This window comes from Halyomorpha halys, unplaced genomic scaffold (assembly GCF_000696795.3).
Source record: "Halyomorpha halys isolate HHAL.00 unplaced genomic scaffold, Hhal_1.1 Scaffold91.1, whole genome shotgun sequence".
NCBI lineage: Eukaryota > Metazoa > Arthropoda > Insecta > Hemiptera > Pentatomidae > Halyomorpha > Halyomorpha halys.
The window spans coordinates 2,320,654-2,334,229 of record NW_027110755.1 but is presented as its reverse complement, the minus strand read 5'-3'; the positions used below and the strand labels follow the sequence as shown (position 1 = coordinate 2,334,229).

General features: G+C 30.5%; 1 protein-coding gene and 1 long non-coding RNA gene across 3 annotated transcripts in view; one reads left to right on the top strand and one right to left on the bottom strand.

Moving 5' to 3' along the window:
• The window catches only part of LOC106677214 (uncharacterized), a 33,374-nt gene extending 22,943 nt beyond the window's left edge, over window positions 1–10,431 (bottom strand). Inside the window, exons 1-3 of one of the 2 annotated variants that reach the window (XM_014414997.3) lie at window positions 10,297–10,431; window positions 10,044–10,156; window positions 3,524–3,584 (exon numbers count right to left, since the gene is read on the bottom strand). In XM_014414997.3, the coding sequence (XP_014270483.1) occupies window positions 3,524–3,584; window positions 10,044–10,153 (171 nt within the window). In that variant the 5' untranslated portion in view covers window positions 10,154–10,156; window positions 10,297–10,431. Of the gene's footprint in view, window positions 1–3,523; window positions 3,585–10,043 lie in introns of both variants that reach the window. The other variant, XM_014414995.3, reaches the window with a different exon arrangement.
• On the top strand, window positions 10,370–13,145 carry LOC136796126 (uncharacterized). The gene is made up of 3 exons (XR_010843828.1): window positions 10,370–10,507; window positions 11,353–11,534; window positions 12,976–13,145. It is a non-coding gene; the product is annotated as an uncharacterized lncRNA (long non-coding RNA).
• The last annotated feature ends 431 nt before the right edge of the window (window positions 13,146–13,576 follow it).

Genomic DNA, 13,576 nt, shown 5'->3' with positions numbered 1-13,576 from the left:
GAGAGAGAGAGAGAGAGAGAGAGAGAGAGAGAGAGAGAGAGAGAGATGCATATAGCTACATTGTAGTACAATACTTACATTTTGCTTATGGCACACATGGTTATATTAAAGGGTGCTTTTAAGAGAGAAGAAAGAAGAAATTAAAAAAAACAATTGAAAGTGGTTTGAAATAAGTAAGTTCTATTAACTGCCACAAGAAACAAAAATTATATTACTTTGAATAAAATTAGGACCCTGTTATGAGAACAAAAGCAGTTTAAGTAAATATTTATAAAGATTAAATGTTCACATACTCAAATTGTTGTAATAACTAAATTCATTTGTCACAAACATTCATTGTCTACACATAATAAATAAATCAGTTTGAACAGCCCATGCAGTAAGCAAACTATCATAACCACCTATTTGTCCCATTATCAATGTCAGATACTCATTTCCTTAAGACTGAGTAAACACAGTTGGAATCTATATAACTAAACTCTCTATCCTGAATAAATGTATTAATTATTAATTAAGAGAAAAAATTTAGAGGACAAAGTAAGATTTAAACTAGGTTCACTTAGAATAGGAACCATCACTTTGCTAATAAGACTACTTTGTTCCCTAAAGTATAATTACTTCCTTCCATATTTTTTAAACATTATCATTGTTAAGAAGTGTAAGGAACATGAGAGTTATGAAAAACTAAAAGAAATCAAGAAATACATTTAAAAAATAAAAAGATTAGAAACCCAAAAACCATGGTCAAAAAGGTAAGTTGATTAATTTAAAATATATAAATATTGAAAACAAAAAAAATTGAATAAATACAGTATTGTGTTGATTAAGCAAGCTTCCACAATATCTGGGTCTAAATAAAGGAAAAAATAAAATAATGAATTCCTTAAAAATCGTAAATATTTTTTTCAGTAATGGGCCCACTTTAATCGGAAAATTATGGCAGTAAATTTGAGAAAAGACACTATTCTAACTTATAACAACCGATATCATTTTGCAGGAACTGCCTAGTATGAGGGCAAAGAAGTGAGCCAGAGTTATAAAGCACTTTTAAAGATATTTTTGAAAATGTATAAACACATAACACTGCTCATGAAGAACAATGACACAACTGTAAAAAATTTTTTAGCAGACTTTAATGTGTTGGCAGGCTCAAAATGGGTATACTATTGGGTCATTTCATATGAAATGTCTATTTTTATTAATTCAGAAATTCAAAGTGGAATTAGTGGACTTATGTTGATACATTTATGTTTAGAGATTATAATGAGCCATTACTAATCCTATCTTTTTTGATAATATTTATATCTTTCCAATTTATTGCACATTGTTTAGTATGTCATCAAATATGACCATGAAAACACGCGATGTTCAAGTAATTTTGTTTTGAGTTCAAACTTAGACACAAAGCAGCCTGAACTACAAGAAACATTACCATGCTCTTCAGGAAAGGGTGTTGTAACAAATGGACCATTTACCAGTGGTTTGAAAATTTTTTGGCTGGTGACAGATTTGAATAACCAACCCAGAGGAAGACCTCCACCAGCAATTGACCATGATTAACTTATGCTTACTGTGGAAGAAAATCCTTACCAATCAGTTACAGGACTTGCAGCACAACTGAATACAAGCATATCAAAAGTTTCTAGACACTTAAAAACCATTGGCAATGTAAATAAGGTAGATCTAGGGATACCTCATGAACTTGATGAGTGGCAGCAGCTGAAACGTAATGAGACATGTGTTTCACTGCTTACTAGACCAGAAAAACAAGCCTTTTCTCAAAAAGATCACTTGTGATGAAAAGTGGATTATATATAACAGGTATCGATCAGATCAATGGATAAATATCAACAATAGACCGGGACACATGCCAAAACCAAAATTGCACTCAAAAAATAATTGAATTCTGTTTGGTGGTCATTAGCAGGAATAATTTATTTCTGCTTTTTACCCAGAGGTGAAACCATCACATCCTCATCATGCTACAGTGATATTAACATAATGTATCAAAAAAATTGTCAAAAAACAACCTGCATTGGTTAATCGGAAGAGACCTATACTCTCTTAGGACAATGTCAGACCTCATGTTTCAAGGAAGACAGTGAAAAACTAAACTGTGTTATAAAGTCCTTCCACACCTATCATATTCGCTAGACTTATCTCCAACAGATTTCCATTTGTTCAGAAATTTGGACAACTCCTTGAAGATAAAATTTGAAAATGATTCTTAGGACAAAAAGCATCTTCTTATTAATTTTTTCACAAAAATCTGAATTTTTCAGTTCTGGGATGAAAAGTTGACAACACATTGGGGAAAATATATAGAAATTGATGGTAAATATTTTGATTTCATAAAGCTGCTTGACTAAATAACCTTTTCTGTGAAAATTAACATTTAATATGAATTATTTAAAATTAATATTAATTAATTATAAATATAAATATAAATTAATATTATTTAAAATTGGGAATTAAATTGTTATTTAATTTATAAGAAAATATCATTCAACAATCAGAAACTAAATTTGAATTATTTTAGGTCAGAATTAAAAATGTGTTAATTAATAAACTAATTCGGAGATATTAAATAAATAGAAAAGGCCTAGGTCAAAAAAACGGGTTCAGCAATGTGGTGGAAACAGTTATTCAATGTCTGTAACACAGCTTAAAATTTTTTTTAAATACTATCTGTTTCCAAAGGTAAGTAGGACTATTAAGTATACCGCTGAACTGGAGTTATAATGTGATAAGTAGGGTAACTATGGAATAGTCAAGTTTTAATGATTTTTTTAAGCCCATAGCATGAGAATTAAAACATAATGTTTTCAACCTCCAACTGGCACCGTCAAAAAGTGTCAAGCCACTAACAAGAAGAGCAGCTTATATCCCTGCCTTATAAATAACCAATTAAGAGAGGAGATACTTAGGAATAATAAAGATAGATATTTTGATGTACTTATTATCTATTATTATTCAGTTTACTATGTTTCTGACTAAATATATGGTTTTAAGAGATATTTTTTAAAAATGTGAAGCTGAAAGGGATAACTTTGAAACATGGGTATACTTTAAGTGGCATCATGAGATTAAAATAAATTTCTTAAATGGAGTTTGATGACTTGAAGAAATGCCTAAGCACGTGGGAGAGAGTGACAAATGTAAAGATTTGTGAATGTGAACTCGATGTGAACAGAAAAGTAACTTTTTAATTAGTGGTTTAACATTCTTATCTTCTACAGACTGGAAAATGAATTATTCAAGAGGTTCCCAATCTATTCTAGCCACAGAGAAATCTAGTGTAGATTCATTCCATAGTTCCACTAATTTCATGGCCTGGCACCAGGTTTGAAGTGGCACTGCTTCTGACTTGAGAATGCAATAGATTAAGGATGGTATAACTCACTGTGACCACAGGCTCTACAAAGTAAGGGTGTGTATAAGGTATCATTCAACCCAGTCAGTCTAAATTGTTTATCTCTACCATGACTCCTAAATACATCAATTTATAAAAATGTATAATTACCTCATCTAGACCGTGTGGTATATTCGCTACATGAAGAGTTGGTTGGCCACTTTCCCTCCTTCTAAAAGCAGAAAAAAAATATATATATATATATAATTTAACACAATTTATCTTGAGATAACACTAAATTTATATTTGAAAAAAAAAATCATGACACAAATATTGATTAGATAATGTTCTTTTAGTAAAATGCAACTGAGCCACCAAAAATAAATAAGTAAACAAGAACAATATGTAACATACCGAAATCTGAAATCACTCATCTAATCGGAATTTCTACTAAATTGCTAGATAAAATATTTTGATGCTTCAAAATCTAGACAGTAAAGAAAAAAATAAAGCAACCCAATACATTCTATTATGTAATTTAATTAAATTCAAGGGTAATATATTTATAAACTTCTATATATGTAGCTCTAGGAGCATTTCCTGACAACAGTGATGAAAGATTTTTTTTAAAGTTATTGTTTTACTTTGTTTCTCTTAGTGTTAATATATTTTTTTAAAATAAAGAAGTTTTATGTTAATCACTGTTTTCTCCAATACATTGGTGATTAAGTATTCTTAACTGGAAGCAGATCAGCATTTAATTTTAGGAGAATAGATTCTAGTGAGATATAAGAATAGCTTTATTTTCAAAGTGGACAAGTGGCTACTTTTGATCGAGTCTGGCACCCAGAACTTCTTTACAAACTCTGTAGATTCCTACCTCCTACATACTTTCTCATCATCCATTCCTTTCTCATTGATAGATTATTCCAGGTAAACCACAATGGTTCCTATTCATCCCTCTATTCTCAGTCTGCTGGTGTTCCTCAAGGTAGTATCCTCGGTCCCATCCTCTACACCGTCTATACAGCTGACATCACAACCAATCCTAACACAATCCTCACCACGTATGCCAATGACACATGTGTGCTCGCTGTTAATAATAATCCTTTCATTGCATCTCAAACTCTCCAATCCTATATCACAGCACTCGAAGAATGGTGTCATAATTGAAGGATTAAAATAAACCCCATTAAATCACCTTTACCCTTCATCGTAAACCAACCCACTGCTCTATAGTCTCCTTTAATAATGTTGATTTTACTCCTGTAGAACAGATCCACTACCAAGGACTACATCTGGACAAACGACTAACCAGGAATACTCACACGAGACTGAAATGACAGGAAAATGCAAGTTGATTTTGACTATTTCAGCACTTGCTGGACAAACAGTCTAAACTTCCAATTCATCTACATAACTGTAATATGGCCAATCTGGACTTACGGAGTTGAGCTCTGAGGCTCCACTAAACCTTCGAATTCCTCTCGTGTCCAATCCTTACAATCCAAAGTCCTTCATAAAATCCACAATGCTCTTTACCTTGTCACAAATAAAATCATACATAAAGACTTTAATGTTCCATATGTAACCGATCTAGCCCGAACCAGATATCACACCTTCCATTACAAATTCCTTAACCACCCAAACCTACTAGTTTCTAACCTTGCTCCCTCTTCCATTCCTGACAATCCTCCGAGGCGCCTGAAAAGCAGATAACCACGAGACCTGCTAATGTAAAACGTCATTAGAGTGCTACTAATAGGTAGTTTCTCTACACACCTCTATCAGTCCATTATAACTGAGATCAAATTTACTAAATATATTATAATGTACAGTTATAAATAAATAAGAAAAGAAAAAAGGATGGACAAGTATTTCATTAAGTCAAATGCAGGAGTTAGTACTCATTATTGTTTTAATAGTACAATGTTTTTTTCAATAAGAAGGTATTTCATTTTGAACTAGCTAAGTTTTTGTGATAAGTCATTCTTTATAATTTCTTTATTACATATATTTTTAGAAGAGTCCATTGGGACTCAAATTCAAATCTTCATTAGATATACTATTTATTTTCAAAGTGCCTTTCAAAAAATGTGCCACTGACTGGAATGTAAGGAAAGCGAAGCAAGATCTAGCACCCTCCATTTCTGATCATTTTTCTTTAACAATACCATAGCTAAATGGTATGACCTATAAACAATCCCATGGTATTGTCTTGCTGAAATATTTTTATATCCCGATCAAAGTTGGGTACTTCTCTTTTAAAAAGTTGTTCACAGTAATCCTCAACCTCATTATTCCTGCTATCTGAAATCAGCTATAAGTCCAAGGTCCACCCCCGAAGAGAGACCTCATCTAGACTCATAAGGAAAGGATGAATTGAAATACTCAGAATTGAAGATGTAAAACACTTTGTAAAAGAGAATTTAATGTCAGCAATGAATTGACGTACACTTTAAAAATGACCGAGTAAAATCCAATAGTGTCAAATAGCATTCCATAGAAATTAGTGTCCCAAAATAATGAGAAAAAATGAAACACTAGCAAACCAAAACAAACAGAGCTCTATCAAGATGTCACTACCAGTATCTTTCCCACTAAACATTCTGATTTTCTAGTAGTTCAAGAGAGGTTTCATGAAAACTAAGCAATTGAAAGCCATCACTTATATTAATACAATTAGTTTGTTGACAAATAACCATAAACCAAATATTTATAAAATTATATGGTAAATTATGTGACATTAATTATGTCTTAACATAAACTACCAAATATATACATATTTCATTAGAAAAATTATTTTCTAACTTCTAGGATATTTATGATAAAAATGAAACTTGCAAGGGCACAATCAACTATTGATAAAATGTTTGAACAGAAAAACTTTGACTTGAACTGTCATAAAAAGTCTGATCCAGAAAAAGAGGAAGATTTTTCATTTGCACACCTTGAAGTGTTAGTTGACCATACAATCTTAGATCCTAACAATTTAAAAATAATTATTCAACATTTTTTTCAAACAAATGCAATAAAATTATGTACTTAGCTGGAATATTAATTTATTTATATACTGTTCCTATTTATCTTTCTCTCCCTCTTACCCAAGCCCATCAATTTAGCTTTTAATGTTCTGATATTAATGAGATTCTATTAATTTCAAATCATCATAAGATCATACTGCTTAATATTATGTATACTTGACAGCCAATCATGAAATTTACTTTATTAAAATATTTTAATTTGGCTGCCAATTCTTAATACCACTTATGTTATGTAATTATTATATATTATCAATAAAAATTGAAAATACTGTTTATTTATTTGATTCTACCAAAACAAATCAGCCAAGGTTGTTTTTAAAATAACTACATTTTTTGCCGTAATAACATAAATTGAGTCAAATATGTCGAAATTTATAGTGATTCAATAAAATTATTATTGTTTAAACTCAACAGCTTAAGTTAACTTATAATACATAAATTTGTTATTTTCTAATAAAGGATTACTAAACTAACCTATTGCAGCAGTTCATAGAATGGTAAATAAACAAAAGATAAGCCTAAAGGTAATAACAAATTATCAAGGATCAACATCTAATGTATCAAGTTTTTAATAAAAACACAGTATAAAGCATAATGAATAAAAGCATTTATCGATCAAAACAACAGACTACAAAGTTAAGCACTGATAATTTAATTTACCAGCATCCTATGTAAAATAAAATACAAGTGAAATACGATAGACGGTTTAAAAGGTTTGTAATAGATAGAGAAAGTTATGAAATACAAATTTCAAAAGAATTTATCAATAAAAATAGAATTTAATATCAACTAACCATGTTCAAAGGGCTCAAAGTGATATGGCAACTTTTAAATTACAATAACCCAACAATGTTCATCATAGATATTTTTGCTAGTTTTAAATATTACTTTTATCAGGTAATCCTGGATCAATGTATATATATATATATATATTTCTCAAATAAATTTCCATTCCATTTAATTTTTCCCTGTACATTGAATTTATAATTGGATTATACCTTTGAACAATTAAAATTTAAGTTTGTAACTGATTTTCACTTTACAGGCAAATTTTAGACCATGGCAAACTTCACCATATTAATAACTTACGTAATTAGGTAAATCAAGTAATTAACAGATTTTTTTTGTCCACTGCTATACATTGAGGAAGCAATATTTAATAATAAAATTTCAATGAATAATTTGAGTATAAAAATGCTAAAGCTACTAAAATGTCATTATCACACAGTGCCCATCTCTTAGTTATCTTGTAAACATGTATTTTTTTTTTTTTTGTTGCAGTGAATTCTAGTGAAATTTATTTTTACTCATGAAGGATATAACTTGAGCATGGTAAACCACATTTTTCTTTCTTTTTTTTTTAACAAGGAAATATCTTTGTGTATTATACACTTAGTGCTATAGTTCTGTCATTAGTACAAAAAAAAAAACCTCGATCACAAAGCTTAGAAAAAATACTAAGAGAGAAATTTTTCTTTCCATGTATAGTGGTACCCCTGACCAGTAAGACCAATAAGCAATGGAGAACGTACTCAGTTGTGAAGCCCAATAAAATTAATTTGCATCATAAAATAATTCATGTACCGTTATTGCTGTCATTATCGTGCTCTTTACTATCAGGCTACCTATTAAATTTATTTCATTCATAATAATTTTAGTATGAATATGGAATGTTGGAAGACTGCAGAAATAATATTTTAGTGAAATTAGTTAAGCCCCTCCTGTCTTACACAGTTAATATTATTGAGCATGGTATATAAATGATACTTGTCAATATTATTGCTAAAATATACTTCTCAGACAGACAATGTATTGAAAAAATTCAGTATTTATTTAATAATATTGAACATAATATAACAGTTCACTATAAACTGTTATAATTATAACATAAATATAATAATTCCCTAAGAGCTGATTGGGTCGAGCAATACATGAAAATGGTGTAACTAAGTTGAAAACTCTTGACATGAGCTAAATCTGCATTAAAAGGAAAATTTAAACTTTAAGATTAAATGAAAGATAGCCTTAACAAGCACAGAAACAATTTTGATAGTTTTTTAATCGCCAGTAGTACAAAATAAATGTAATACACCTTCAAAAAGCATATACAACACAACAGTAAATAAACCACTGTTTTATAGGATTACAAATTAAAAATACAGCTTCGCTTTTATAGACACAAATTGAACAAAATTAATTGTAATTAATTTTTATAAGGAGTACATGCAGGTTTACTTCCTCAGTAAATTCTTATTTTTTCAACTATGAGTTATGTATGTGGTAACTAGACTTAGTAAAACAAACACAATCTATAATTTGTAATTAACTAACAAATGTTTCATTATATCCAGCAGAATATTAAGTTTGTGCTAAGGTTAACATATATCTACTGCAGTTACCGTGTTTTACACCCTTACACCCTAGGTCAAATCGATGAGCTTCTTGAAAATAATCTTGTGAGGTTCAGTTCTTCAGATTAGTCCTGGACACTTTTTTTAACATATTTAACGACTAAATTAAAATTAAATAAATTCACAAAATTATTATTTCTGAAATAAAGATTTTTTGTGAAATAACCTCGATAAAATAATAATTTTGAATAGAAATAAATAAATATACTTCTAAAATAATGTTTGAAAGCCATAAATAAAGAATATGAACTACATTACACAGAGGTAGTTTACAACTATTGCAGCAACTATCGGTAGGGGCTGATGTAAACTGAATAATAGTTGCTTTCATGATCATATTTACGGTATTGGCTGCATGGTCAATCACATCAGGTCTTGTGAGATAGATGAGAGTAATCACTAAGGAAAAAAATTCAAATCACCCTAAATGCCAGATACCATGTTTTAGAAGTTAGTGCCCTGATTCTAGTAAAGCATATCAGACACATGACAGGAATTCATACTTGGATGAAAAACAAGTTATTGCTAGCTATTATCTGTTGCATTATCCAGAAAAACAAATGTTATGAGCAGCAACTCATAGAAGTATTACTTACTCATATGCTCAAAATAATTGTGTAACATAACTTACTGATTGCTATAAGAGCCAAGCACCGAATATTATCCTCACAACTTAACAAATTTCCCATAAGTTATCTTTTTGTCAGCTACCATGTTTTATGACAGTGCCTCATTGCATAAAAACCAGAAACAATAAACAAACAAAAGAATCAACCATAATACATAATTCTTTTGTTTATGATTACTGACCAAAACATAATGGATAGAAACAATTAGAGCTGTAAAAGCTATTTAGCAATGCTCTATGGTTAATATTAAAATTAAATTGTTCAATATTGAATTTCTAAATCATAGATAATTAAGACACACATAAACTAGTGGAATAAATTACAAATTAATTGTTCTAAGTCTACCATAATCAAAATAAAAACAATAATGAACCTAAAAGTAAGGAATAATGAGCCAACTTGTCTTAATAATTGTTTCCTCTAGCAACTGATTGTGAATCATCTTGTAAACTTTACTTGTATTAAATACAGCTGGTCTAAATTTAGTAATAAAAGTTTAGAGACATGTATTTCACAAAAGCACACTGTCACTTACCAAAACATTTCACAGATTCTAAGTCAACACTTACTTCCTAAAAGAATCATTATTAAAATGGTGAAAACTTACGGATTCTGTTTAATTTGTGAGCCAGGTTCTTGAGAATTGCATTCTGTAGGATGGCAATCATCTCTTTCAAAATTGTTAAAGCCATTGCTCATTCTACCTCTTCCTGACATGATCTACAGAAATTTTACCGATTGCAACAAAATAAAATATAATCCACGATGATACAAATATACGATTGAAAAGGAGATAAAATATTTAAAATGGCGTATTTAACCGGGTATTTCACAAAGTTAATGAAAACAGAAAAACCTACATAAACTTCTGGTCAAAGAGGTTCTACTACATAAGTAACAACTAAAAACGTTCCAACCACCACTTTAAGCTGTCAAGAACTGTACGGAGCATGTGCAGTAGCTCCAAGTTTTGGGAGAGAAAAACCCATACTGTGCTTATTGTTCCCTTATTGTTTGTGCTGGTCCCGCCAAAGATAGCAACGAGATACAAAAACCCACTAAAGAAAGAATGTAACTATAGATGCTAATAATTTATTTTTATTCTTTAACATTATTAACTTTTTTTTTATTGAAAGCATGCTTTTCATGTCAATAAAATTCAAAACAAATATAGACAATAGTGGTATTTCAATCAACACAATCAGGAGTGCCAGAGGAAAAAGATCCCTAGTGAGGTGAATTTAAAAATGAAGTTGACAAGTGGGTACACCTTTTTATTTGAATAGAAAAGGTGAAGTGATTGTTTTACTACAAAAAAAAAATTAATGACCCTTCTAACAAGGGAAAGCGACAGACGTGAAATCATGGATTTTAATATTTTTTCGGTGATACAAAGTGGAAAAATATGGGATTAATATTATTAAAAATATTGCTTTGCTATAACAGTAGCACATCTAACAAAAAAATAATAAATATTAAATAGGTTCATTTTTAACTTAATTTCGGCCAAAATTCCCATTTGGAGTCCTATACTGCTTAACCATGGTTGGGGGTCAGAGTTTTTCATTTTGTAGAACCGCCAATCAATGAAAAAAGTCAACACCCCAGCCCGGATTCGAACCGGCACCGCCAATAGACATCAAATTGGTAAGACAGCGTCTTAACCACTGAGCTACGGGCGGCCCTTTTAACCTAATAGTTTACGTAATTTTTTATATTGTCTAATTTATATTATAACTAGCTGACCCGGCAATGCTTCGCTATTGCTATATTTGAGGATGTATTTAGATTTAAAGATACTATGATAGTTTGATTTAAATGATTGTATTTAGTTAAATTAAACATGTAGGTATACTTTATTATTATAATTTGGTAACATAAATTGAACTAATATATGCTATGACATTCGTTTTTAGCATTCCAAATGTTAAAAGAGCAGACATTTCTCTTTCCAACGTATTAATATTAACGTAGAAATTTGATAAAATGCAGAAGAGTTATGAACGATTATATATACACAAGTGGTTCCCAACCCGCAGAAGTCAACGGCCCAGTAAGCCAGAAATTATGAGGTCTGCGGCTCCACCTGAACTTATCGGTAAAGATAGATAATACTCTTATGATAGAATCATAGAGATATGTAAGGAATATTATAGCATTGGGAGGAAGTTGGCGAAGGATTTGAGGTGTCAGAAGATCATACCCTGTAGATTTACGAGGAGTTAGCACCTTTGTGACCTCAGAAGGGTGACTGCTCTAGGAGGTTAGGAAAGTGGGATTGGTGACGATAGGTATTCTTCAATTGTTTTAGTTTGGTCAGTATGAAGTTCAGGTTGAGGAGTGAATGTGTGAGAAATGTGAATGGCTAATTCTTCGGCTTTATCTTCGTCAGATGATGCCCATGTGCTATCATTTCGTCCGAGGGGGTGGGGAATATTTGGATTTTAGGATTCTTTTAGTCATGTTCCAGAGGAAATTGTCGTGAGTAGAAAGGGAAGAGAGGGAGGAATTGAAGGACTCCGATCGATGGTTGTACAATTCTCTCTTAACTATTTTACAGTAGTGACGATGTTATATGAGCAACGATCAGAAGGATGTCTTGTGCGTTGCCATAATGTTCTGTACTGGCGCTTGGTTTGGAAGTGGTTTTTTGAGATGTCGTGATAGAGGATATGTCTTGCGCTTATTGGGGACATTATAGGGTGAGGAGGCAGACCAGACAGCTTGTTAGATAAGGTTTGTAAAGGAATGGACTGCGTCATCTAGGTTTTAAGGGGTTTTTAGGGAAACTTCTAGATCGATTTGGTCTGTTACGATTCGGCGAAAGGAATTCCAATTTACTGGGTCCCTTATGAATGAGGTAGGGCTGGGATATCGATATCGATATTAATGAAATATCGATTCTTCCGATATCCAATATTTTGATATTGATATCCAGTAACCGATAATATAGGAATATCGATATTTTCCTTCGATAATATCGGAATATAGGTTTATAAATAAAAAAAAAAAAAAGAAAAAAGAAAGAAAGGTCGCACCTTAAAAGTAGATATAAATAAAAGAAATATTGGTAATATACACTCCAATCTAATATAGTAATATAACTATAATCATATACTCAGGAGGAAATATTGGTGGGAAAATATAAAGATATTCCAATATTATTTAATCCAAATATCGATATTTTGTTAAAGAAAATATTCAACCTTAATAATAGTATTTCTATATTTAATATTGATAATTTCATATTAATTTCATATTTGACATTTTTATAATTATTGATTTCTAAGATTAGCAACAATATTCCGATATTATATTATCAAAGGATCGATATATTGTTTCAATAATTTGACATCCATTCGATCTTTGATAATGTTATTAATATCGTATCGTAGATTAGAAACCATATTTCGATATTTTGTTTAATAGAAATATCGATATTTTATTTTTTAAAAAAAATTAAATTAAAAAATTAAAAAAAAAGGTATTTTATATATTTTTTCATTTTGAAAATTTCATATTCATTTCGGTATTTAAAGGTGGATCCACATTTGGCCGCTCACCACGGATCGGAGGCTCGTACAAATGCTCGGCAAACAAGGAGCGGCCCATCCACATGTCAGTGTGGACTTAAATTACATGGACATAAGACTTAAATTTTATTTTGTGTGTTTTGAGCCTTCCAATTGTATTTTTTTTCAGTAAGGGTAAGCAGGTAAATATTTAATAGTTTATTTTTTTAAATTTCATAGTAAAATTTTAAATTTTATTTAATCCTTTATTTTTCCAATACTAAAATTTAAGCTCCAGTCATTTTTTTCTCCTTAGAAGATTTTGGCATTGAGATAATTGTTGTTTTATTTATTTTGTTGAGAATAAAAAGAGAGAGAGATTTAAATTCGTGTTATCTCCTTTTTTACCAAGTTTTCATAACTTGTTTTCTTAATATAACAGTCAATGACTTTATTAGGGCTATTCATGATCTTTGGTTTAACTCAACTTAAATGGAAAAACTCATGTTAAATCGAAAAAAATTGCCTTCTTTTACCGTGGTAAAACGAAATAACATTTAACATGACTGAGAGTCTGTTACTTGGTCTGTTAAATGGAGAATGACGTCACACAATAGACCAGTTGAGA